Raw genomic sequence first — 27724 nt, forward strand, 5'->3', positions numbered from 1 at the left:
GATGCTGAGGTAGAGGAGAGTGAAAGCTGATTGGTTAGGGTTTTTTTTCTTGATGTAGTAAGGCTTGTTTTGAAATAGGTGGGGAACCTCTGCCTTCATATTATTTATAATTTATAATTTCACTTTTCTTTCTTGTTGAAATTGTCTGCATTTGCGTCCTCAATATTTCACCTTTAAGAAAGTACCATTCATCTTGGACTCCCTTCTCTTTGAGTATTTCTGCCCATGGGATCTCACCCATTAAGCTTTTTGAAATCAGCCTTCTTAAAGTCTAGAGTGGATGTCTGATTATATTCAATTTTCCCTTGAAACCCAAGAGGCCACGATCACTTCCTCCCAAGTTTCCCAGTACTTCCCCATCGTCAATCAATTCCTCCTTGTTGGTGAGGGCCAGGTCCAACATAGACGAGCCCCTTGTTGCTTCTTCCACCTTCTGGAAAATGAAATTGTCAGTGAGGCAGTTGAGGATTTTGTTGGGCCTTACAATCTTGGCAGAACAAAACAAATTCCTTCCAGTAGCACCTTAAAGACCAACTAAGTCAGTTCTTGGTATGAGCTTTCGTGTGCATGCACACTTCTTCAGATACCAAGTGTGCAAGTGTGCATGCACACGAAAGCTCATACCAAGAACTGACTTAGTTGGTCTTTAAGGTGCTACTGGAAGGAATTTGTTTTGTTTTGACTATGGCAGACCAACACGGCTACCTATCTGTAACTGAATCTTGGCAGAGTTTGAGTTCCAACAGATATCAGTGTAGCTTCCCATGACTACTATATTTTTCCCTTTTGAAAGTTTGGTAATCCTACCGGTTTGTCATCTTGTTTCAGACCAGTGTTATAGTACTATTTAAGTACTTTTAATAATATACAAATTGACTGAGTACCTCTGTTACTTTCTTGCTTTTAAGTTTGACAGGGCTTGCAATTGAAGGTCATATCAAGGCTCGTTCCATTCGGGGCAGAGCAGCTTTGGCAGCTATCCTCAGATCTGTCAATGTCCAAGAGATTAGCAGGCCAGCCATATGGTTGAGCAGGTTCACATTTACAAAGAATTATTACTTAGTTACCATTCAGACAAAACCTTTGCTTAGGTGCTGCAGAATTGCTTTACTTGAGAAGGGTGTCTGGACTCAAATTTTCATGCCTTCCATGTGTAATATATTTTTGTGTGCCTACAAGTTGTGGATACTTCTGGTGTTAGCTTCACTTGGAATTTTGAAAACATGATCGCTGCTGTCATGCATCTGAGTTGAGGAAGCAAGTTGAAAGAAGAAACTAACTTTAACGATTGAGAAGTTCCCAAATGGCAACGTGTTTTACAGTAATGAATTGCCTTATGCAGTAGATGCTTCTACTATATTGATAAAAGAGGACCTTTAAAAACAAAACAGGAGAATTCCAGTTTAAATCTCTTCTTGCCTGTGAATGTAGCTTCACTTCTCTGTGTTATGGAAAATAGTAATATTGGACTTCCATTTTTTTTGCTCACAAGTGTGCTGCTGTCTGTAATGAGTGACGAACCTTAAAACAGCAGATATGGGTAGATTGTTCCAGCAATTTCATTGTACTACCCCCCTTCTCAAGTTTGGGAGAAAGACTGTGGAAAAGTCATGTTTTTGAGGCACCTGGTGCACACTGGCCTTGAAAGCAGCCAAACCAGCAAATTCCTCACACCAGGTCCTGGACACCACAATCTGAGAAAACATTATGGACCATTGTTTGTAAAGAATACTGAGATAATGTTGAGCACAGTTAACAAGAAGGTATATAAATACTACATTCCTGAATGGTTGCTTGCTCCCAATGTCTTTGTAGTTAATCAATTGTGGTTATTTCAAACAAAATTTATTACTAGTACAGGGAAGTGAGCAAAAATAAACATACACACGCATTGAACTTTCAAGGCTGGTCAGAAGAACATTTTATAAACTCACTGAATGAGCACTACACAAGATTTTATTCTCGAGGTATATATGTAAAGAATATCATCCTACTCACCATTCTTCCAAGCCAGGGGTATCCAATGTGATGTCATCTAGGTATAGCTGAGCTCCAGCTCTCATCATTCCCAGCTACCATGACTAATGATCAGGGACAATGTGGGCATCTTGAAGTGGGGCTGTGCCACTGTATCCTTCAAGGCAGCTGGTACTATGCCATCTTGCAAGGAGCATTAACCACTAGACCCTAGACCCATCCAGTTAATCACTTCCAACTAGTTTTTAATAGCCAAGGTTGACAAGGGTCAAGGTGGCTGACCAGAGCCCCTCAAGTGACTTGTTTGAGTCCTGAGGCTTCAACTGAATCTAACTCCCAATAATTAGATCAGGCAGTACTCAGGACACACAGACACTGTTAAGTACTTAAGAGTCAGGAATAAGTGCATGCTGGCATTGAATATATAAAAGTATAAACGCTGTAAGTTTGAAAATAGTTTATCTTTTGTTAAATAACCTGCAGGGACATGCATGTTTTACAGTATGCTGTTTATAAAGTAATGTATTATATGCATCCATCAGTATACAATTTGAAAAAGCAAATTAATATATGGACAAGATGCTGGTTTACGAATACCTAATGTACCGTAGTAGGAATTAATGGAGATTCCTATATACTGATATATTTCTATATATAATTAACCTACTATAAGGGTTGACCCTTTAAAAATACAATTGTAGTCTGCTTCCCTTTATTAAATAAACTTGGAAAGCTGTTTGGTTCTTTAGTGAAAAATCAGAATTATGATAATTTGAATGTAGTGTTGCACTTCTGAACAGACTTAGCAGGCTTTAAACTGTGCTATGTTAAGCTTCTAGTTGGAGAATAGTAGTTTATAAGCAAGCGAACATTTTATACCCCAAATCCCCTCCTGCTTTAAGAATTCAGTTCAAGATTCTAATGTGGATGAGTGTATAATGAAGACTGCATTTCCTTGGAGTCGCAATGGTTGCACAGTTTTAGTGCTTAAGATGACTCTAAAACAACATACAGTACTGTTTAGCAATAGTGCCAAACGGATAGTGTCTGGCAATGATGTATTGTTGATGTAGCAACTCAAGTATTTAAATCCAAGTGTACAGAAGGACTTGCAATTTTTGTGTGTGTAGTATGAGCAAACTCCAAACAAGCACAGAAAAGTTTTAACATTTTCATGGATTTATAATTAAATTATTAGGAAACAACTGCCAAAGTTTACTGACTCTTTCCCTTTTCCCCTGTTCTTTCAGGTATGGCCTCACAAGTCTTGGTCTATCCACCATATGTTTATCAAACTCAGTCAAGTGCCTTTTGTAGTGTGAAGAAACTAAAAGTGGAGCCAAGTAGTTGTGTGTACCATGAACGAATCTACCCACGGATCTATGTGAATGATATTTTTTTTGGAATTGCTCAGCCTCCCAGCAGTGTTGGTACTTTCTTGCAGGCTAGAAACCTATTTGACAGACCTCAAAGAGAGACCTTTTTGTTGCAGACCAGTGCTGTTGCTTTAAAAAATATTGCAGGTGCTACAGAGATATTAGCAGTGCAGGCACAGCAACCTCAAGTGGAAGCACCTTGGACTGAGATACAGGAAAGTGGGTTAAACGTCTTGGACCGCCCCCAGCGATGTGGACTGAAGCGTAAGAGTGAAGAGTTGGAGAATCAGAGTGGCGCAATGCAGATTGTTGATGAACTGCCTATATTGCCTGCAATGTTGCAAACAAACTTGGGAAACCCAGTGACGGTTGTGACAGCTACTGCAACTTCAAAACCAAGTGGTACCAATGGAGATGGAGATTATCAGTTAGTGCATCACGAGGTGTTATGCTCTGTGAAAAATACTTACGAGGTTCTTGATTTCCTTGGGCGAGGGACTTTTGGACAAGTAGTAAAGTGCTGGAAAAGAGGGACAAATGAAATAGTGGCAATCAAAATTCTAAAGAATCATCCATCTTATGCACGCCAAGGACAAATAGAAGTGAGCATATTAGCAAGACTGAGTACTGAGAATGCTGATGAGTTTAACTTCGTGAGAGCGTATGAGTGCTTTCAGCATCGAAACCATACTTGCTTAGTTTTTGAGATGTTGGAACAGAATTTATATGACTTTCTGAAACAAAACAAATTTAGTCCTCTTCAGCTAAAAGTAATACGGCCTATTCTGCAACAGGTGGCCACTGCACTGAAAAAACTAAAAAGTCTTGGTTTAATACACGCTGACCTCAAACCAGAAAACATTATGTTGGTGGATCCTGCCCGGCAGCCGTACAGAGTTAAGGTAATAGACTTCGGATCTGCTAGCCATGTTTCAAAGACTGTCTGCTCAACATATTTGCAGTCTCGGTACTACAGGTATGTAGCTTTCTGTATTTAATCATTTTTCTGCCATCTGATTGGTATTTTTGAAGCTTTGACTTTGCTCCAGTGTCTGCAATTTACTAAACTGCATGCTAAGCATGTTGATTTGGATAAGTCTTGAATTGAATTATATTTTTCATTGCTCCCTAGAATATTTACCCCATTAAACAGAGTGTAAATATTTTTGTTTTGGTTCTGCACAGAAGTCCTCATAAGCATAACTTCAGTTTAAGTGTCATGTGTAAAATTGGACTATCTGACTTTTAAAGTGGATTATGAGGTAATAGTCCAGAAGAGGTTATGGGTTTTTTTTTTGAATTCTGCTTTGTAAAGCACAATTCAGAATATGTCCTTTGTGTGCGCAAGATGGCCTGGGAGAGAGAGAGAAAAGTTTATATAAACCTGATTTTATCATATACCTTATAGCTAAATACCTTATAGCTAAATCTTCGGTTGAAGGGATATGAATTCAGCGAATGTACATGTTACCTCTTGAAATTTGAGAGTACTTTTTATTTTGTGTAGTAACTATTATGCAAATATTATGGGTGATATCCAGTGGTGCCTTGTATGCCGCCTTCCAGCAACTCCTGCAGCCAAACCGATGCCAAACGTTTTGCCCTACATTCCTTTGGACCACATCAGCGAGACCACTGGGGTCTTGTCATCTGGGCAGCCCAGGATCGTCATACACATTGCCCAGGGAGGTCACTTTGGTGCTGCTAATGCAGCGGTTCGACTTAACCCACAGAGGCGCACTCCATTGTCTCTTGAGACAGATGGATGCCAACAAGTGTCAAATGTTAGTCACAACTCAGTGTAGACCAGGTGTAGGCAAACTCGGCTCTCCAGATGTTTTGGGACTCCAACTCCCATCATCCCTAGCTAATAGGACCAGTGGTCAGGGATGATGGGAGTTGTAGTCCCAAAACATCTGGAGGGTCAAGTTTGCCTATGCCTGGAAATCAATGGGCTAACCTTGGGTTTTTTAAATTTACTGCAGGTTGGCCTTAATTACTATGGGTTGGATCCAGATTTGTTGGAAGCAAAACTTTGTTTAACTGGTCACTTCCGTGGGTGGAAGGAGGGAGGAGGTGAGTTTTGCAGATTCCTCGATCACTGTCACTTCCCCAAATAGGAGGATTGTGGGGGCAGTGCCTGCTGGAGCTGTTGTGGGAGGTAGTACTGGGGCCTGAAACAGAACAGGATCCTGAGCCATTTCACAAACTGCAGGTGCTCTTTTCTTCACAGAAGGACGAGTCTGGATCTAATCTTAAAGGTATCAATGAATTTAAATTCCTGTGAAATAAAGTCTACATGCTGGCTAAAGCTGGCAGAGTTGCTAAAAATAGAAAGGTGTGGAAATATTTTTACAGATATTAGTGATTGACTATTATTGATAGCAACTGTTGAAATGGCTGACATAAGGAGTGGTGGAAATGCGCCTGCTTCAGCTCCACTTCTGAAACAAAGCAGGTCTGCTTTGGAGTATTAGGATGCCTATGTGTTTTACTTTGAGGTCCTCTTGAGTGGGGAAAATTGAAAAGAGACAGGAAGAATATGAATTTTTCATTTCACTTTTCATTAATACACAAGGCGGTTTACAAACAGAAGAAACAACCAAATATACAACACACATTATAATATGAACCCTGGTTTAAAAGAAATAATGCATGAAGTGTTGAAGACACAGCTCTGTTAGATTCCTCATCAGCAGACCTGATGTACCTGGAGTTGACTATGGAGAGATTTTTTCAGTCCTAGCACAATCTTTATAGAATCATCCCCCACTCTGCACTAAGGCAAATGGCAACACTGGCGTTTCAGTGATTGCTAAATCTCATTAACATTTTTTCCATGGCTGTTAGTATCAAATGGTTGAATTCATCTGTTTTATTTCTGCTCTGGCCTGTTGACTAGTTTGTTTTTTTCTATTGTAATTTTAACGTATTTATTCTATACTGCTTTTTCACTTCAAATGAAAGGCAGTGGATAGATATTTTAAATAAAAACAGTAACTGCTGTATAACAATATGGAATAAAGCATTTCAATTGCTCAAAAGTGCCATATGAAGGATGAATAGATTTCTGTGAATGTAAAGTGGGGTACTTGAAAACTGAGGAAGTTCATGAACTTGGATATCTATATAACGCTGACAGAAAATATTTTAGTTATCTCTCTTCAGTCTTGCTATCAGCTTCGTGAAGCAGGTACATATGAAATCTATAGCTAGCAAGGGGCCTAGTGGAGCCGGGCTGTTATTGACGTACATCTGATGAAGTGGTCTGCAATCCCTGAAGGCTTATGCCATAATAATGCTGTTGGTCTTTTAGATTCCACAAGCGCAACAGTCAGACAAGTGTATACCTCTGGAAATCTGGGCATTTTCTGGACCATATGTGTCTTACCTGGCAATACATGTTATTTGCAAGAGTTCTGTGTTTTTTTTTTAAAAAACTTGAAACCATGCTAATTTAGTTTTCTCTTTTTTAAAGCTGTAAAAATTATTTCAAATTCCTGAATACTAGAATGAGATGTTCAGGATCCAGCTTCAGATGCTTTGAATCACTAGTGTTATCAGGAGAGAGCAACATATTTTGTTTTGTACAAATATTTATATACAAACTATTTATGTACAGTGGTACCTTGGGTTACAGATGCTTCAGGTTACAGAAACTTCAGGTTACAGACTCTGCTAACCCAGAAATAGTATTAACTTGGGTTAATAACTTTGCTTCAGGATGAGAACGGAAATTGTGCGGTGGTGGCGCGGCGCCAGCGGGAGTCCCCATTAGTTAAAGTGGTACTTCAGGTTAAAAACAGTTTCAGGTTAAGAACGAACCTCCAGAACAAATTAAGTTCTTAACCCGAGGTACCACTGTACTTGGTTGGTGACTAGGATTAGATTAAAGATGACACAACCAAGGTTAGTTGATAATTTTAAAAATAAATTGTTTTATGGTCAAAACTGTACTTGGAGGACTGATAAATGAATATCATTTCTGCCCTTTGTATTAAAGTTGAATCTTAGGACAGTTTCCCAAGGGGAGAAATTCAGTGTGGTTAGGCTGAGCATTCTGATAATATTTAATGGTAAAGCTCAGCAGACATTGTTAAAGCAGATAAGCAGGTGTTTTTACATTTCTAGCTACATTTTTAGTTCCGAAACAAAATTTATTTCTACATGTGGTATGCTATATATAGTATTTGTGAGCAAAAGCTGCTGCCTTTCATATTTTTCCATCTTGTCACATGCTGATATGATTTAGCTATCTTTTTATAAGTGAACATTTCCCACAACCCTTGATTTAGCTGTTGTTCAAGGGATATTGTGAAATTATGTATATTCGTGTTGTATAAGTGGAAATACATAGTTCTGACCATATTCTACTCATTGATGAAAGAAGCAGCGCATGAGAACCAGAACCAGATTCCTCTGTAAACAACTTGAGCTGGAATGTGGCCTCAGATGTTATTCTATCACTTTGAACTGTGCATCACTGAAATGTTGTGGGGGATATCTTAAAATAGGCAGGGGGTGGTGGCCAGAAACTGTTGACTACTATAGATGGTGAGGCTGTTTCGCTGGTGCAGTGAAATAAGCCAGAAGTACATGCTGCTAAGTGCGTTCATTTGCTCAAGGTCAGCATGCTCTAAGTCAGCTGCTATGCTTTTAAGCCTAGTTACTGTTAGGGAAGAGGCAGGGGCTACTACATGAATTAAAGGCAGCCTTTTAAGATAAGGGGCTAAATTTCAGCAGACAGATTCAGCATACAGGAAATTTTGGGGTGGCATTTGTGTGTGGTTGGTTTGTTTTTTTCTTTTTTAGTTGAAGCCCAAATTATGTGGATTGGTTCTACTGTTCAGCTGGCTGGTGTCGATGTAAACAAACTGTGAATTGTAATTACCAAGCATGCTGCTGCTTGGCAGTTACTTTACTGTTTAGCATTTGTGCTTTCTCAAGCAGACAATTTGAGCTGACACCTTTTTAATTTTCCACTTTAGAACTATAAACCTCCTAGGGCGTCCCCATACTTTTTCACTTGTAGTATATTGTGTTCTTGTATGTTTGTCCTGCCTCATGTTAGAGTAGGTTTTGATCCTTTCAGAGCACTCAGGTGGGTATCTACCAAATATTACATGCTTTTTAAAAGTTGATTTGCTGATACATTCATGTCCTTTTTCTGCATTGAGTCACTCTGTCTGGAGTTATCTCCTGCTGACCCAAGCAATCTTTCAAGTGGAATTCAGATATGGTTACATCAAGCAGCATTAGCATCTGGTATTCTTTTCTCTCTCTGTGTAGCTGTTAACTTTACTTCACTGGAGAGCTCAACTATTTCTTGTTGGTTATGCAAAAAACAAAATCTGTTCTAGGGAGGCTGTTGGGTTCTACAGTGCCACAAGCTGACTAGATTGTGTGTGATATATGTGTGTGGGGTGTGTGGGTGTGTTAGTAAGGCATTCCCTGGAAAAGAACAGCCAATAAGACTTGACGCTGGTTTCTTAGCATAAGGACAATATTTTCTCTTGAGTAATCTTGCTATGCATAAGCCAAACCCTATGTACTTCAAATACTGTTCATTTCAGCTGCTTGTATGATTAGCAAGTGAGGCATGTTGTCTTGGTTTCCTCAAGTCGTTTCTCTTCTTGAGTCTAATACTGTGCTTGACAAGAGTAATCTGTTCCATAATGATTCAGTAGTGAATATTCAGGGATTTACCCTCTCCTTAGTCACGAGTAACTGGGAACTCAAGAAGATATCTCAACGTCTAGAAATTTGTGTGGATAAGGAGAAGTCATTTTTTCCCTTCCCTCTGGCCCATCGTAGGCTGCCCTGCCCTTTCAACCAACCACTACCCCAATTATGGTGACTTTTATTTACTTATTACTAAAACTGATTACTAGTCCATTGGCTATCCATTTGTCATTTTATTGACAAGTCAAAATGTACGGTAATGCATCACTGGAGCTGAATTGAAAGGACTGAAATGTAAAAATTTTGAATTTTAAGACTGAAACGTGTAACATTTCTAAAACCAGTCTCCTCTTTTGACAGTTTGATGATAACTGTTCCTGCTTGAAAAACAAGATTTTGCATGATCCAAAAACTTAGACCTGCCAGCCAACATATATTTTAATGTCAATAAACACAGAGACACTAGGCAAGAATGGTCTGGTAGATTGTAAATCTTTCAAAAAACAAAAGGCTCTTGAGTAAAATTAAGCCTGGAGTAAGGATGTGGGTTCTGTCACGTGTTGGGAACTCATCATCACTTTCTTATTACTAAAATAAATACCATATACTGTAGATGCTACTTAAACTTTGATGGTGCAGTCTTAAACTGTTTCTTCAGAATTAAGCCCCTCAGTGGTCAATAGGACTTAAACTCAGATAAGTTTGTATAGTATTGTAGCCTTAGTAAGATAATATTTAGCAAACCAGCATTAGCAGTTTTGAATGTGGATGTGAAATTCAGTCATTTCAATTTTTTTTAAAATGATGTGTATTAATGTTAAAACTAATCACTGAATGCATTTGAAGGCGATATGGACTTAAACCCTGGTGTAGTGTCACAAAAATGAGCCTAGCCTCCCACCTGTACTTGTACTCCCTTTTTTTCCACCTCTTCCTCCAGCATGACACAGAGGAGGAGTTTAGAAACCTTTGCTTTTAGCTGGCCATTACTTCCCATGTTGTCCAAACCCAAAATTGTGAATGAACAAACCAACTCTAAACCATGGATTAGGAACCTCACTTAATACCGACCTTAATTAGTGTTAAGACACAATTCACTGCTGCAAGGTATGATGGCCACCACTTTATTTGGCTTTAAAAGAGTATTAGGTAGATTTTGGTGGAGGATAGACCTCCATGATAGCTCAGCAAAGACTGTCATAAACTATTTCAGTGTAGAGCCCAGTATACCTTGCAGATATACATGTTCCCGTGAAGGAGGGCCTGTGTGTAGCTTGAAACATGTTGGGTTTGGGTTTTTAATTTAGTTGTCTGGAGATTTCCACTGACTGGTTTTTGTGCCACTTTTGTTTTGGGAGCTCATAGTAGAGCATCCATGTTGCATGCAGAAATCCAAGGTTCAATCCCTAGCATCTCCAGGTAGGGCTGGGAATGTACCCAATCTGGAATTCTGGAGAGTTGCTACCAGTCTGCGTTGACAGTTCTGAGCCAAATGGACCAATGATCTGCATAAGGCAAATTCCATTATTCCCATGTCTTCTTGGTCCATGTTGGAAATGGGACACTGGATAGGTGGGCTGGTTCATCAAGGCTGTTTTTAATGGCCAACAATACAAGTTAGGAATTGCTAATTTACAAGAGCCTTGGTGGGAGGAGCTACTTTTAAAAGTTCCGTTTTAATGCTCATTTTTGGGTGGCAAACCTTCACTTTGAGAGAATAACATGCTTAGGAAGGCAGTAGTATTTAAGTATGATTGCATACTGTCATGTGTTTCAGCAAGTCAAATTATATGTGTGTAAGTTTTTTGGGTCAAAATCTGTCTGTCAAAAATGTTTGTTGGCAAAGAGAAGATTGTTTGCCTTACCATGGTTTTGATATTGACACTGCGGCATGCGTACAGCCCACTCTGTTGGTACACTCTTACCAGGGTCCCTGGTGTATTGGGTTGATTACATCTGGCCCTAATGCAACTTTCCTACATTCAGGGACATGTAGTCTGTAGGGACCTCCTGCCATGTTGGATGACCATGTTGGATTGCAGGAACTAATTTGTTCTGATGTAAGATTGCAAGCACCAATTTGCCTACATTTGGTTTTTAAATTACTGAATAGGTTGGTCCAGGAGGCCAGAAACACAGCGGCCATGACATTGTACAATGTGCCCAGGGCTGGCCTCTATGAAATTTATGGCTGAAAGGCTTCCAACTTTTGGGAAAAGACAGTAACAGAGTAAAATAATTTGCTTGCATCACTCTCTTATCTCAGATTTGTTGTTTGTGTTGTAATTCTATTAACAGCCAACCAGTATTTGGCCAGGCAGTGTGATCTCTTTTAGAAGTAGAAAGAAAGAAAGAAAGAAAGAAAGAAAGAAAGAAAGAAAGAAAGAAAGGTGTAGATTTTTAATAAATCTATCTGGACATACATTTTCACATGTTGCATGCCTTTATCTTGTTCAGTACAGTGGTACCTCGGGTTATATACGCTTCAGGTTACATACGCTTCAGGTTACAGACTCCGCTAACCCAGAAATAGTACCTCGCATTAAGAACATTGCTTCAGGATGAGAACAGAAATCGGGCTCCAGCGGCAGGGCGGCAGCAGGAGGCCCCATTAGCTAAAGTGGTGTTTCAGGTTAAGTACAGTTTCAGGTTAAGAACCGATCTCCGGAACGAATTAAGTACTTAACCCGAGGTACCACTGTACTGAGTCTGCCACTGCTGTAGTAATATTATGATGTTTCCTTCTATAGGTAACATCATGGCAGGCAGGTGAATAATTATTTGTTTTAGTAGGCTTGTATTTTTGACTGAAGTTTTCAAAGCAGCTCACAATATTATAAAAATTCAATGAAGGATGCCAAAAGTTTTGTAACAAAATTTAGGCAGCTCAACTGGAGAAGGAGCAAGCTCCTGACGTTTTTTCTGTCTGTCTGCTTGCCTCCCCCTCTTCCTCCTGGAATCCTTCCCACATGGCAGATGGCGTTGTGGCAGGTGAGGGAACAGGCCAGTTGTTTGATTTTCGTATGCTTGACTGTCACAAGAAGACATTCTAAGGTGATGTCATAGGTCCATAAGCTTTCCATTGTGTGTCTGTATGTGTTTGATGGGTAGGGGATAGGATAGGATTCAGTTTGGTTCTTTTGTTAGTGAGTTTAATGATATCCTCAAAGAGAAAATAATTAGACACATTCATAACTAACAGTTGTAATTGGGAGCTAATGTGCTGTACTGAAAAGACAAATGATGTATTCGGATCTTTTTAGGAATGCTACACAGCTAGAGAAAATCAATTTAGAGAATTAAACGGAGACTAGCTGGCAACAATTAAGACTCTCAAATGCATTTTAGACACAGAATTGCTATTGTAATTCCATTATAGGTGAAGGGTAAGCATTGGCAGCTGAAGCATGGGGAAGCTGAAACAGGTAGTAAAGAAAGTTCAAATCACATGGCCAAATTCATGCTTTTATTCTCATTTTTTTTTGTGCTAAATTTGAAACAATGTGTTGCCAGGTACTTTGTATTTATAGCCTTACATTACTTATGTAAATTAATTACAATTTTGTAGCTTGCAGAATACTTGCAGAATTTGAGGGTTTGGGAGAAAGCGTAGCTTCACTGTAGGGGTGAGAAATATGCGTCAATGCAGAGTATGGGAAGAGGATACGTGGAAGAAACAGAATAGCTAGAAAGGACAAAGAATCCCTGTCTTTAGAGAACTCTGGAGATTTATTTATTTGTTGCTTTGGCTTTGCAGACACTATATGTCAACATCCAACACGGCAGCCATGAGAGTTAGGAGCTTGGCATGTAGTACATAATCCACTTAATTTAGAGCTTTTCATTTGAGCATAGGGGACTGCTTCACAGTAAATAGCTTGTATATTTCAGCTTTATGTCTTCAGTGACTGCTTGACAGTCTAAGGAATACACATTTGTATCAGAAGCGGGGTGTTGTCTTGTGCTTGTTTGGGAACAAAAGCTCTTATTTAGCAGGCAAAAGTGGCTGCTGGCCAAGTAATGAAGCCAGATGTCTGTGGGAAGACCTGTGTGGCAGAAGAACCTGCCCCAGAAATTTCTGTTTTGCTGTCATATTTGGTGCAAGGTGGGGTGGGTTTGCTCTTTCGTCCCTGCCAAAATTGCCAGGACATGAGCAGGCTTCACACATGGGATGAGAGTGGAAGATGTACATGTGGAAGCCTTCCTGTTCTGAGACTGTAAACCACTTTACAACTGTCAGCTTTCAAGATGTAAGGCTGACTTTATTTGAATATTGTTGTTTGCATCAACATTAGACATTCCAGGTATGCTCAGAAGCATACAGAGCATTGGGAACTTAGGAAGAGTGTTCAACTTTAGCCAGTGCTTGTGTTCTCTTCCTGCCCAGCTTGGTTAGTGTGGGAACTGAGATATGTTTTATTTTATTATCTGTTTATTGCCTCTATAGCTCAACTTCCCTCCAAGGAGCTCAAGGTGGCATACACTGTTCTCTTACCCATTTTGTCTTCACAACAGCCCTGCAAGGTAGGCTACACTGAGAGACAGTGATTGGCCAAAGATCACCAAGTGACCTTTATGGCTTTGTGAAGTTTTTAATCCTGGCCTGGCAGGTCACAGTCTAGCACTCTTAACCACTACACCAGGGGTCAGCAAACTTTTTCAGCAGTCTGTCCCTCAGACTTTGTGGGGGCCGGACTATATTTTCAGGGGGGAAATGAACGAATTCCTATGCCCCACAAATAACCCAGAGATGCATTTTAGATAAAAGGACACATTCTACTCATGTAAAAACATGCTGATTCCTGGACTGTCCGCGGGCCGGATTTAGAAGCGATTGGGCCGGATCCGGCCCCCGGGCCTTAGTTTGCCTACCCATGCACTACACCATTAGCAGACAAGATGATGGATGACGGTGGGGAAACTACCCGTGGCTGGATGTTCTTTCAAGCTCTCAAAAGAAGTGTTCGGTTTTCTCAAATGCAGCACAGCTCATTTCAAATTGAGATGGGCTGATTTCACAGCACTCCTCTTTACATTAAACCAGTGGGATGTAAAGTGCCATTGATTTTGTTGAGGCTCAAGCATGCTTAATGTTTGCTGGTTTGTGCCTTTGAACCCTGTTGCTCTGTATTATGCCTTTTAAAACTGTTGATGAACAGTTGGATTTCATTTAATTAGCCAGACAGTCATGTGTCTCTTGAATATTCGTTGCACCAGGTTTTAAACTGCATTTGCAGAGCAATTTCATGATAGTCATGCATACTGAATAGCGAAAACAGCTTGATAGGGTTGTTCTCGAAATGATGACTTGACAGTATCTCATAGCAGTGGAATCCAGCTATCAATTGTGTGCTAATCCAGCTAAGTGGAGAGCCTTTCCTAGGAAAATACAGTAGTCATGTGAGCAAAATCATTGGTTTCTAAAAATTGCTACCAGAAATGCAAACATCATTTTAATGTATCTATATGCAAATATTATATGCATTTTTGGGTAATGAAAAAACCGTATTTCTGGATTGGTTTATTTATTTACCAAAATTTATACACTTATTGATTGTAAACAAACAAACAAACAAACAAACAACTGCCCCCCCAAGTTTACAAAAATATAAAACATTAAAATTATGAAAATCATCTTTAAATGTATTCAGTTATTCTTTTATAGATCAAATTGACCATTGATTAATAAATTGCATTAGTATGATTTTGTAAAAAATGGGATGCTTATTGGAGCTTCCAATAAATTGAACTAATTTGTCTTCATAAAACAATGGGTCAGATATTGTAACCAGTGGGGGATCTTCCGCTAGGACTCCTGGCCCACAGTTGAAGGTGTGAAACAATTTTTAAAATCCTCCTCTTCCCCAAATCTCAAAGCCACACACTCTGTCCTGTCTCACACACATTTTATACTTCTATGAACTTATAGAGGCTTGTGGAAGTATTTCTGTCAATGTCCTGTTTTCAGGTCATTCAGTTTTCTGCACCACTCACTGAATCTTAACCCCAAAGTATAGCTGTGGCAATACTGTCATTAGGCAGAGAAAAAACATGTAACAGACATTTGAACATTAGGAGAACTGCTGTCTTTTCAGATTCTGCTGGTCAGGCACCTTCTGTTGTTACCAGGGCTATCCAGCAGACACTCATATCAGGTTAGGGTGGACTGCTTGAAACCCCTTAAGAACGGTCCTGTACCATATGGTAGCCTATTAGAATCATACATCTGTTCTGAGCATGCTCAGAGCTGTTTCCATGAAGGGCATATTTCATAGCTTTTAGCCTGTTCTGGTAACTAGAGAAGCAACAGGGAGCGTTACTTACTTCGCTTTTGTTTCGTTTAGTATTTGTTTTGTGACTTTGCTATAGAGAGAGAGCGAGCAGGTAAGCAATTTACAGTTGACACAGTGTGAGTTTCTTTCTATAATTAATATATGTTTGCTTAATCATGCTGCATATAATTTTTTGAATTGGATTGGGAGGAACAACGCTGTTGCTAGTATTTCTTGCTACCTTTTTTTTGGGGGGGGGAGTGTCAGTGAATATTTGAAATGAAAAATATGAGCTGTATGCCTGTCTCAGTATCACACTGACTCCAAATCCTTTTCCTTTCTTTCTTTTAAATATATATTTTTATTGCTTTTCCAATATCATTCCAGTAATAGCTTCATTATAACAATACCAATTTTATCCAGTTAATACCATTATCAATGCCAATTATTCAAATGTCAAATTATACAATTTAACTAAACTGGACCCCTCACATGTTGATGAGTTCATTCTTCCACATTTCTTCTGCATTCAAAAATTTTAATAATTTCCATTACATTCCATTCAGATATAATCCCTTATATAACATCTACAATTGTGATTTCAATTCGTGTTGGTATAATAGGTAATTTATAAAGTTTCAAGTGAGGAACTATGGCTGTAATTCTTATTCTTTTCTACCTCCTTTTTCACTGGAAGATGCTGTCCTTAATCTCAGACATAAGAGGCTGATTGTGAGTAGTCTAGTGTAAGCTCTGCACATGAGCAGAGATGATTACTTCACATTTTCAGGACTAAGCCATACATTGCAAATAGGTTCTGATGTGCTCCAGCTCAAATGAAACAATCATTTTTTGTCTATTGGTTGGAAAACTTTGTTCTTCTAACTTAGTGTTTTGGATAATAAAAGTAAAAATGATTTTTGTGGGGAGGAAAACTGCATGCTCCTTACACTTGAAATGTTTTTCTGTTTGATTAGTTTTTTGGCAGTGGATGTGTAGGTGTAATCAGTACAGGAATTGAACAACATGTCATGTGGTATGCTTACTTGCTAAATAAGAGACATGGAATCAATCTTAGAATCATAGAATCATAGAGTTGGAAGAGACCACAAGGGCCATCGAGTCCAACCCCCTGCCAAGCAGGAAACACCATCAGAGCACTCTTGACATATGGTTGTCAAGCCTCTGCTTAAAGACCTCCAAAGAAGGAGACTCCACCACACTCCTTGGCAGCAAATTCCACTGTCGAACAGCTCTTACTGTCAGGAAGTTCTTCCTAATGTTTAGGTGGAATCTTCTTTCTTGTAGTTTGGAACCATTGCTCCGTGTCCGCTTCTCTGGAGCAGCAGAAAACAACCTTTCTCCCTCCTCTCTGTGACATCCTTTTATATATTTGAACATGGCTATCATATCACCCCTTAACCTCCTCTTCTCCAGGCTAAACATGCCCAGCTCGCTTAGCCGTTCCTCATAAGGCATCGTTTCCAGTGTAAGGTCTTCCCCACTCTATAGATGTGCAGAGAAAAGCTTTTTGTTTATTTACTGAGAAGACAGTGACATTCTGCACACATGTATTAATCCTTTAACAAAAGTTTGGTTCCTGCAGGCCTCTGGGTAATCCAAGATGTTACTGTGTGGTGAGATCACGGATTGAGTGCACCTGTGTTATCTGGTATGAACTGGGCTCCAAAGCCACTATGGCAGCCCAGGTAATGCCTTCGTGGTGAGAGAGCACATTTCTCTCTCAGTTCTGGAAATTTACTGACAGCCCAGTATCTGATTGGCTAACTTGGCCACCATTTTTTTCTTGCTTGAGCACATGTCTGTGCTGTTTTATTCCTGTGGTATGGTGTCATTGCCTTGCCACTAGACTAGGATAGCTAGATTTATTTTTCATTCTAACTTGCAGTCACCCCCTTCCTATTTTCTAACAGTATTCTTTTATTTGTACTTTTTCTGAGGTTTTTTTTTTTTTTGCATTATTTTTTAATCACCTCACATAAATTTGATGTGCTTTATTCTGGAAAACCTGGGTCCTTAATTCCAGTGTTTTGGACTTCTTTAACTGCTACTGCATAGCATATAAAGGACGGTGCTGTGAGCTACCAGGACTTAGGCATCCACACGAAAGTTGGTAGGATGACAGGTGTGAATGTTAGCTCATTCAGAGCAGTTTCTGCTTCTGAGCAGTCTCTGCATTTAGTTAGATTCTTCCATAGTGGTTAATATATCAGCGGTGATTGACCGAAGAGTCTCATTTGTCTATGGAAATGGGATATGTTTATGTAAGTAGCAGCTGCAGTCCTGGGGAAGGGCCCTACAGCTAATTTGCCCATCCACCTGTGGTTCTGCCCTTTAAATATATACCATTCAATGTAGCTGTTAATTTGTGACACCTGTGAGCAAAACAAATGACTGAAACGAGAGATGTGTTTTGATTTACATTATGATTAGCAAATTATCATGTTTTTATGGCATAGATTCCTTTAATGATAGCATTTCATTGTGTTAAATGGATGGGAGCAGAGTACAGTGGACCCTCCAGATACAAACTTAATTCATCCTGGGGGTCCGTACTTACCCCGAAAAGTCCGTATCCAGAGGCCCCGCTTTTCTGCACGCGCACTGCGCGATAGAGCGCTTCTGAGCATGTGTGCACGGCGAAACCCGGAAGTATACACTTCTGGGTTTGCCACATTCGCAACCCAAAGTTACGTTACCCAAAGGTAACATAACCCGAGGTACCACTGTATATTCTAGTACATACTAGTGGACGTTTGCATTCTGCATTAAATCTGCTGTGAAAATGAATTATCAGCTTGTTGGAGGATGCCTTAACGTTACTTACTCACTGGCGGTAGAAGCAAACATGGACCCACAGACACTGGCTTACCTTAATAGCCAACCAACAGTTTGTGTTGCCAGAACCCACTGTAAAGGGCAGGGTTGTGTCCCTGAGCTTGTGCTGCACCTCTCTTTTCTCCAAGCTCACCTGCTTTTAGATGGCTTATCTGAGGCACTAACCGTACCGCAAAGGTACCGTGAAACACAGAAGGGCCACAAACCGCCTCCCAAACAAGAGAGCTGGAGCTGGTGGTGAGTGATCATTCCTCCAGTTGTGCTGTATATTTTAAACTGCTGTAAGAGCTTCAGCAACACAGTGTGCCAAACCTAAGATCCAGCTCTCCTCCTTATTGAGTAGGTGATGTTGGAATGATTTCTGCACTTGCAGTGCATGTTGGTTTTGCCTCAGAAGCACAGAGCTGGGAAAGGAACAGGGTATCATCCCCATGGTTGTATTGAGAGGTTCCAAGTGCCATGCAGGGCAGCATTCAGAGGACAAGTTTCAGCCCTCCTGTTGAGCTTGTGGCAAGGGAGGAGGAGGAGGGAAGATCACCATTCCATTGTGTTGTGCTTCAAAAGCTCTTTGAGTATCTCTCTGATCAAAAATAGAATAGCGATTTACCTATCCTGAGTATACTTCTTGCACCCCAAACAAAAAAACAAACCAGTATTTGGGGGGATGGATGGGAATGCACACTGCTGTTTCATTTATCCCCTTTTTGAAAAAAATAAAAATAGTGCTCTCAATGAGCATGTTTTAACTTTTGTTTGGTTCTGCATATGAAAAAAAACAAAACCTCTAATTAAACTTGTGCCAAAGGTTTGTTTAGGCTCCACCTAGCATAATTCAGTTTTTAGGCTTAGTTTTGTTCAGTCATAACGACTAAACTTTGTTTCACCAGTTGTCTCTTAAGAGACGTACAGTGTACACAATTAAAATATCATGTAATTGGTACAATTAAAATATTGTACATAAGAGGTACAATAGATATTTATACCTTAATATAGATCTGATGAGTAGATTAAGCCATCATGCGTTGTGAACATTCAGGGCCAAATTATTGTAACAGTATTTTGAGTGTCAAACATTTATAAATCATGTTATGTATATTCCAAAGCAAATTGTTGTATTAGCTCTGTAATGTGGCATAGTTGTCTTACAAATATTAGTATCTCAGTTGCAGCTAGGCATAGTGTTCTGCTTTCTTGATTTACTAAAAGCAAAATGTTGGAAAGGATCTGCCCAGAATTTGTTATTAATTTTAAATCTGATTTACTGTCTGGTTGGTCAGACTTTTAAGTTTCTCCTGAGTTACTGAGTATAAAAACCTGTAACAGCTTCTGCAATCATGACATGAGATACTACTAATGTGGTCCTCAGAACTAAAACACCCCCTTTCTAAAGTAGTGCCTTGCTGAAGTGTCTGCTAAAAATAGTCATTCCATCACTTCAGAAATATTTGAGCTATTTAAATTCAACATGTAAAAATACCACAATAAAGAGATTTTGCTGCTACCATTTTTGGCTTTTGATGGGAATCTTCTTCAGCATGATTGTCATGCCATTTTAGGAAATGAACCAGGTTTAAAATATATAGAGACTGTAGTGCATTATACTTTTCTGGAAAACATGTGACTTTGAAGTTCTCTGAATTAACAGCTGTCTTTGGTAGTCTTCCTGACTTTAAGCTGCTTGAAGGATCATATTTATTTTTATGGCACCCAACTGAAATGTCAGCCAGACCACATTGAAAATGCAGTTTTTACTTATTCCATTATTAGCAATAAGTTCTTGGCTACATATTAATGAGAATTCACTTGTTTCTTTGAACTTGTTTCTTTCTGTTTGTATTATCCAACAAAGGGTTGACATTCAAAATTTGTAGATTCATGGAAACAATGCTGCACTTTTTATAGCTTTCATTAATTTCACTTTTCTGATCACACCAGGCAGTTTTCCTTCCTATACTAATTTTTCAGTTGGATTTATATTCTGCAATTTTAAAGTCTTGAATTGATTTACCAAAAAATACAATCAGATGGGCAATGGATGAATATTCTGTGTTACAAAATATGCACATGTTTGGATCCAAATATTTCATGGCACATGTTGAATCTTCCCTGCACCAACCCATGTGGGTGTTATGGAGTCAGTTATTAGGGAGGAAATTCCCTGGGCTCAACCATTATTACCATATTGGCCTGCAGATAAGCCACACTTTTTTCCCCCAAATTCCGACTGTGAAAAGTTAAAGTGCAGCTTAAATTCACAACCTTACAAAACTTGGCTTTTACAATATCGCTGCTGAAACAGACATACGTAAAACGGAACGGGTGTGAGTGCCTGCGGAATTTTAAAGGAGCGACTTATATTTGGGTATTGTCTTTTCTTCTTCTTCCCCCTTGAATTTTAAAGGTGCAACTTATTTACAGGTGTGGCTTATATTCGGGCCAATACGGTATATGAGGAAAAATTAAATCCACAGTCTTTCTGGGCTTTGTATGTAGCCATTATGGATGTTCAGAATGAATTGGTTCCACTGTAACACACTGACCTGGTGTGCACACAATGAATCATTAGGAAAGGGATTGAAAATAATATTGTTAATACCATAATGTCATCATATAACACTGTGATATGGAACTGCACTTGAATACTGTGTATGGTTCTGGTTGCCGCATCTCAAAGATGGTTTTTAGAGAGTTCAGAAAGGTTCAGAAAAGGGCAGTGAAAATAATGAAGAGCCTGGAGGATCTCACCAAGAGGTTTGGATAGGTGGATAGGTCTCTACCATAATACTAAAAGCTGGGGGCATTTAATGAAGATGACTGTTAGGAGATTCAGAAAAGAAAATGGCAAGTGCCTCTTCACACAGCACATATTTAAACTCTGAAATTCATTAACACAAGATGTAAAAGGGAACTAGACATATCCATGGCGAATCAGACTTATCAGTAGCTACCAACCATGATGGCTGTGTAGAGGTGATCTACCTCTGAATACTAGTTGTTGGGCACACCATGTATGGAGAAGGCTATAGCACTCAGGCCCTGCTTGCAGGTTTCTCATAGGCATCTTGTTGCCCACCAGAATACAGATGACTCCCCATTTACGTGGGGGTTACGTTTGGAACCCCCCTGTGAAATAGCATAGAATGGGGAGCCACCTTTATCAGCTCAGCTGGGCAAACCACACTGTCCTTCCAGCTCACCAAATGCGTAAATGAAGAGTTGTCTGTCTTGGATTAGATGAGCTTTGTCTGATCCAGCACAGCTGTTCTTATGTAAGCCATGGTTTATTTAGCAAGTGTGGTTTCTTTCTGTCCTAGTTCATCAGCCTAACCATGGGACACACACATTTTATAGTCAATGAAAAAGTGCTACACTTCACAGTCAACAAAACATCTGGATTCGTGCAAATGTTAGGAACAAAGGCTAAATAATAAATTTAATTGATGTATAAATAATAAATTAAGTAATTGTTGTGAATGGGTGAACTGTAAATTTCAATAAAGAAATATTTATGACCTAACCTTGTGCCCATGATGCATTGTTGAATATGCTTTAGTATCCTTTTACTTTGGTTTTCAGTTAATTTTTTTAACTAAACTTTAATGCTAGCACACACTTGAAGAGCATGTCTCCATAGGTACTGCTGTGTGCAAAGTAAAGCACAGTGCAAGTTCTCACACACATTCAGGTGAAAAATAAAGCACTGTGTGAATTTACTGCAGAATAAGTGTCAACTTTTTTGTGTTTGCAGTAAAAATAGCCTAGACACTGAAAGCCGCAACTGGTAAAGTATGATGAAGCAGAATAACATATAATTTGTAGATTCCATGGCACATAACTAGTATGGTCTGCATGGGAAGATGGGGGATTTAATAAGAACAGTTTACCTTACAGAAAAACAAAGTTATTTGACTTTTACAATTATTTAAATAATGTTTTCCAAATTCCAGTTTTTATCCAGGTTATTGTTTTTATGTAGAATGTCCATTAACCATCCCTGTTTCATTTGCAGAGCGCCAGAAATCATATTGGGTTTGCCGTTTTGTGAAGCCATAGACATGTGGTCACTGGGCTGTGTGATTGCTGAGCTGTTCCTTGGGTGGCCACTGTATCCAGGAGCCCTCGAATATGACCAGGTAGTAGAAACTTGAGGATCTGAGATACTTTTATCGGTTTAACTCTGCAGTTTAGTCAGTTGGGGTTTAGAGTTCATTGATTTTGTCTTATGACTTTGAACATACGAAATAATTGTGCACCAATATTTCAAAACACCAAGGAAATGATTTAAAATAACTCCCTTTGAGTCAAGCTCTTGAAGCACCTCAGTATTGGATAATTGGCATTAAACAGGATAATGCTGGTGCGGGCATTCAAAATAATAACTGTATACAGTACGATTGCACCTTGTGCGCGATTTCAACCTTGTGTGGTTGAAAGCTGGCTGGTTGAAATCCCGCAAATTAATTGCATGCAAGGCAAAAAGCTTTAAAGCTTCTTTTTCACTCGATTTCCCCAGAATTTCTTACTGGGTTCTGGGATGTTCTTACAAGAACTCAGATGGCCCTGTGAGATCTTGCAAGAGCCTACACAAGAGCATCCCAGAGCCTAGTAAGCAGGCAGAGAGTGTAAAAGCTTACTTGGAAGGTAAGGGTGGTCCCAAGGGGGGCAGCCCAGGTATAAACATTTTTGCATGTATGCACCATCCCTGGAAGTAACCACCACTCAAGACGCAATCATACAGCAATGTGTTTGTAAAACTTGCACTTCTTTTAACTTTTCAGATTCGTTACATTTCACAGACACAAGGCTCACCTCCAGAGCAGTTGCTGAACGTTGGAACGAAGACCACACGGTTTTTCTGTAAAGAAACAGATGCACCATATTCTAGTTGGAGATTAAAGGTACTAAGAATTCTTGAAAGCGCAGACAGGAGTTCCTGCCGTCCATGTTTTTGGCTATACATGTGCCTTCAAGGAGGAATACAGCTGAAGCAGAACAGGGGGTATATTTTGTGAACACATGGTTGGTCTGTATTGGTGGCTGATTGGAAGAAGCAGTTTTGTGGGAGGGGCCTAGGAAGCACATCCTTCTGCGTTGGCACACTGCCTTCCTGCCAGTTGTGCTTCAGGCAAAGATAGAACTCGATTGGATCTCTTCACAACTGCAGCTTTAGGACCCTTATTTCATCAGCCTCCCTCACTTGTCCTCTGATGTCATCACATAGCAAAAATTGATTGGCTGTATGGTCATGTCACTATTACTCTGCAGAAGGGTTATCTTGCAAACAAAGTGGTATTAAGGGTTGCAGATTGTCAGGAAAATGTAAGGTTGCCAAGGGAAAGGGGGACTGAAAAATGTTTTGGCTTCTTCCTTCATACTGACTGGAGAACATTTGGATCAACTCTAGGAACTAAGGTAAATGGCATAGCAGATTAAAATGAGTTGCCCTGCACACCTCTCTTAGACATAGAACATTTCCATTTTTGGAAAAGGCCATATTTTTACAGTAATAAACAGAAAACACAGTGGTGTCTGCTGTAGGTTACTATTGCTTTGTGCCGCAGAATGATTTCCTCTCCGGTATATTAATAATTAAACCATCCATTTCTTAAATTTCTGAAGACACTGGAAGAACATGAACGAGAGACAGGGATGAAATCCAAAGAGGCCCGAAAGTACATTTTCAACAGTTTGGATGAAATAGTGCATGTGAGTACATTCAGATGCATTTAATGTATACAGTTTGTGTGTTTTTTAACGTATTAGCTACCATTTTTGACCAGCTACCTCTAATTTCACTTGTAGGAATTGTTCCCCTGTATCTACTTTCAAGATTTTCCCTTTAATTTAATTTGAGTTTTTTATTATTTTAAAATACCTGATGTTTTTATATCCATACTCATCCACCAGTGCACATGGAGTTGCTTTCCCATTATGACAATTTTTGTTTATTTATAAAGCATCACCTCTTTAAAAGTTCCAATCTCCTTTCTGCTGCATGCCAGTCCCATCTGCATGTGAAATATTTTTCCCCCTACTAATTTCAATGAATAGTGTTACAACCTAGTGACTACATGGCCTCCAAAGGTTTGTAAAGCTAGGTAATTAAAAATAACACTTGACATTTGGCAGCTTCCTTTATTTTACTAGGTTTTTTTAAAAATGAACTGTTCATAATCCATGGTTTGAAGTTGGCTTGTTTTGAAACTTCCAGAGTTTATCCCAGGTTTACATGTAGTGACAAACCAGAAAATGAAATTTAACTGTGGTGAAGTTCTGCTCCCAGCCACATGGAATGTAGAGAAGCATGAGAGACTGAGGCGTTACACAGACTCTTTTCTGTTTGTGCATGTAGCACTAAATCATGGCTTAGCATTCCTGGCCAAATTCATGAATGAATCCCACTAGCGGAAGCCAGTGCAATATTGTCTACCAGTGCAGCAGAGCTTTGTGCCCCAAATTGGCTTGGGGAATTGAGGGAACCCCCCAGAAAACTGCATAGGACGAAGAGAGGAGAGGCTTGTGCTGACAGAAAAAAATCCTTTGTGCTACATTGAATTCTTCCCTTTGTGTGAATGCAGCCATTTAGGTACTAACCATATTTTACAAATACTGTAGTTAGTTAAGTTGATATTTAGCCTGTACTCTGCAGCATGGTTGTTTCTTTAATAGTACCCTTTTAAATGTTCATATATATATAAACGTGTTTTGAGGCTTGCTGACATTTCCATCTCTCCTTCCCCTAAAGCTTGTACCACTTCTTTCTATCATCCAGTACTTTTCAAAGTAGAAGGAGACATAGAATGTTGTTTTGCTTGCAATGTAATTAAAAATTACACTTCATATGCTGCCACTGATAATTGTTTGTATAGTGCTGTTTTACTGCTATTTGTTTTATTGTGGAATTTAATTATGATTTTGCTGTCGTTTATATTTTTATATGAAGCTGCCTTGAGTTTAATAATATATTGAAAGGCAGGATATAAATATTTGAATGAAAATATTGTTATTGATGAATGATAAATGCCAGATTGTTTTCACTCTGACATTTACTCGTTCAACACAGGTGAACATGGTGATGGATTTAGAAGGAAGTGACCTGTTGGCAGAGAAAGCAGACAGAAGAGAGTTTGTCAGCCTGTTGAAGAAAATGCTGTTGATAGATGCTGACTCAAGAATCACTCCAGTTGACACACTGAACCATCCTTTTATTACCATGAAGCACCTCCTTGATTTTCCTCATAGCAACCAGTATGTTGTATAACACACTTGTAAAAATAATCATGGGCAAGCCTTTTTGAAAGGGTTCCATGCTACCCATTTACCCATGTTTGCTGTAGTTCCTGTGCCTTTTGATTCTGGGCCACATTCTCCTGGTTAGTGCAGATTGCAACAGAACCAGGGTTTCAATAACTATGACTTTCCTCTGTACACAAGCATTAGTTAGTCTCGGTTGCTATGTTGCCTGTTGCTGGTGTGCTGCTTTATGTTAGAACTAGAAAATAAAGGATAACTGAATCCAGGAATTATTTTGAATTACCACAGCCAGCCACACACATTCATAGTCACAAATAAAAAGACAAAACACTAGCTGGCAAGCATTTTATGCTTATTCTTGTATTTTCTTTTCTGTTCCAAAAAGATAGTAAAAGGAAAATTCACCAAACCAACCATACATAAAGTACACAGAAAGTTGAATAATACTGTAGTGACTGCCTGATCTCAGATGAATCCAACACATGAAAGATGCATAACAGTTGCTAGGGGAAAAGGAGGGACATCCTATGGAAATGGCGAGGAATAGAAAATAAGAGAGAAGCAGGAAAAGTGTATGGAGATAGGAAAACAGTCAACTCACTTACCAATCACAGCTCTCACTTCTCCCATTGGCTTAAAACACTTGACAGGCAGGAGCAACCGTCCAGACAGAAATTGCTTAGAAGAGTACCTGCACATTTTACTGCATGACATTCTTTCTAGGAGGACTGCAGAATTACTTTAAAACAAAAGAGAAAGAAAGCTCAGGATCTGGAGACCCTGCTGGGGGGCTACAGTGAATGCCTTTGTAAGCACTGGGTTGGCAGCCCCCTGGCTTAGAGTGTCCTCTGACCCAGGGATCAAGCTTCAGCTTTCTTTCTTAACCACAGTCTACAGCCAGTGTTTGTTCTTGGCTATAGATAATGTTTAGGGAGAAGATCGCTTAACTCTGCTCCTGGATTCAGGCAGCTAAACTTTGACTAAGCTGCCACACTGCACTGATTTAAAAGGCTGGGGGGGGGGGCAAAGTGGGCATCAGCTTCTCTTTGGGAGCCAGCACATTTGCATGGTACTGGTAAGCTGTAGTGTGGCTAAACCATAACCAGGCCAATGAGAGTAAAATACTTGTGTGGGTTCCCTCCCCCAACCCCAATTGAGACTGAGGTTTTAACCTGTTTAGTCTCTAAGGGAAATAGTCTGGGCCAGTCCTGTGATTGTTATAGTGGGTTTTTGTGGTTGTTGTCACTTACTTTCCTCACAACTCATTCTTTCTTCTCTTCGCCATCAGAGTGAAATCCTGTTTTCATATCATGGACATTTGCAAGTACCGATCCAATTCATATGATACAAATAATCGCAATAAAACAGTGCACCTGAGGCCAATTGCTTCAGGTAATGCACCAAATCTCTCAGCTAATTTTGCCAAGATTGGTGCAGTACGAAGTCAGGTAAGTACCTTTGATTTCACTTTGGGTCTCCTGTTCACTTCCACCCTCCTCCCAGGGTTTAGATCATGCAAGATAATGAAGGGGGGGGGGCGTGTCTCAAGGCATTGGAAGGGGGCAGGCCTTTCTAAGAGGGGGAATAAAGATGCATCTGGTTTTAAGGGAATGGTTTTTATGGTTTGGACAATGTAGTTGCACATGACATACATCTGAATCAAAAGGTGAGGTAGAAATCATGTATCCTAAACAGAAGATAAATTAATATATTCACTGTCTATTTCATGCATATTAGGCAGTAGACTAGCTACAGAAGCTCATTGCACAATAAAAATGGTTAAGTTTTAAAAATTACCAATAAGTTCTTCATTGTTTTTGCAAACAGTGGCTTTGGATATGATGAAATGCAAATGCTTCATCACTCCTATTATTATATTCACCAACCTAAATTGAACAGTCACATTTTCCCCTGTGGGGAGATCCAAAAGTTGAAACTATGTCAGAATCATACCAATCTCCTCATGGGCAAAGATGTGGAAGCTAAGTTGGTAACTGAGGCATCTGTGTTTCTCGTTTTTGCTGCTATTTGTTAGCTTGATGCTCTTCAGAGTCTGGAATTGTATTATGGGAGTATAAATAATTGGGAATCCAGGAGTGCCTTGAGACTTTGCTATGGCACTCTTAGCATTTATCATACTTATCCCCTTACTTGCTCTCTTGTCCACATGGGCCAGGAGAGGAGGTTTCTGTTGTGGCTCTAAATGCCAGCCTGGTAGAGAACCATGGAGAACAAGCTCTTCAAGATGAGTTACGTTCCTTTTCTAGTAGTTCTCTTGGAAGACATTTTCACAAAATAAAGCCA

At 39.5% G+C, this 27724-nt stretch overlaps 1 protein-coding gene across 5 annotated transcripts in view; it reads left to right on the forward strand.

Moving 5' to 3' along the window:
* Positions 1-27724, forward strand: part of HIPK3 (homeodomain interacting protein kinase 3) — a 64092-nt gene that overhangs the window by 21560 nt on the left and 14808 nt on the right. For all 5 annotated transcript variants that reach the window (XM_081834038.1, XM_081834042.1, XM_081834040.1 and 2 more), the window contains exons 2-7: positions 3228-4329; positions 22176-22299; positions 22945-23064; positions 23786-23872; positions 25230-25414; positions 26709-26868. In XM_081834038.1, the coding sequence (XP_081690164.1) occupies positions 3230-4329; positions 22176-22299; positions 22945-23064; positions 23786-23872; positions 25230-25414; positions 26709-26868 (1776 nt within the window). In that variant the 5' untranslated portion in view covers positions 3228-3229. The remainder of the gene's footprint in view (positions 1-3227; positions 4330-22175; positions 22300-22944; positions 23065-23785; positions 23873-25229; positions 25415-26708; positions 26869-27724) is intronic.

The sequence above is a fragment of the Podarcis erhardii genome, assembly GCF_964252035.2.
Source record: "Podarcis erhardii genome assembly, chromosome: 1".
Lineage (NCBI taxonomy): Eukaryota > Metazoa > Chordata > Lepidosauria > Squamata > Lacertidae > Podarcis > Podarcis erhardii.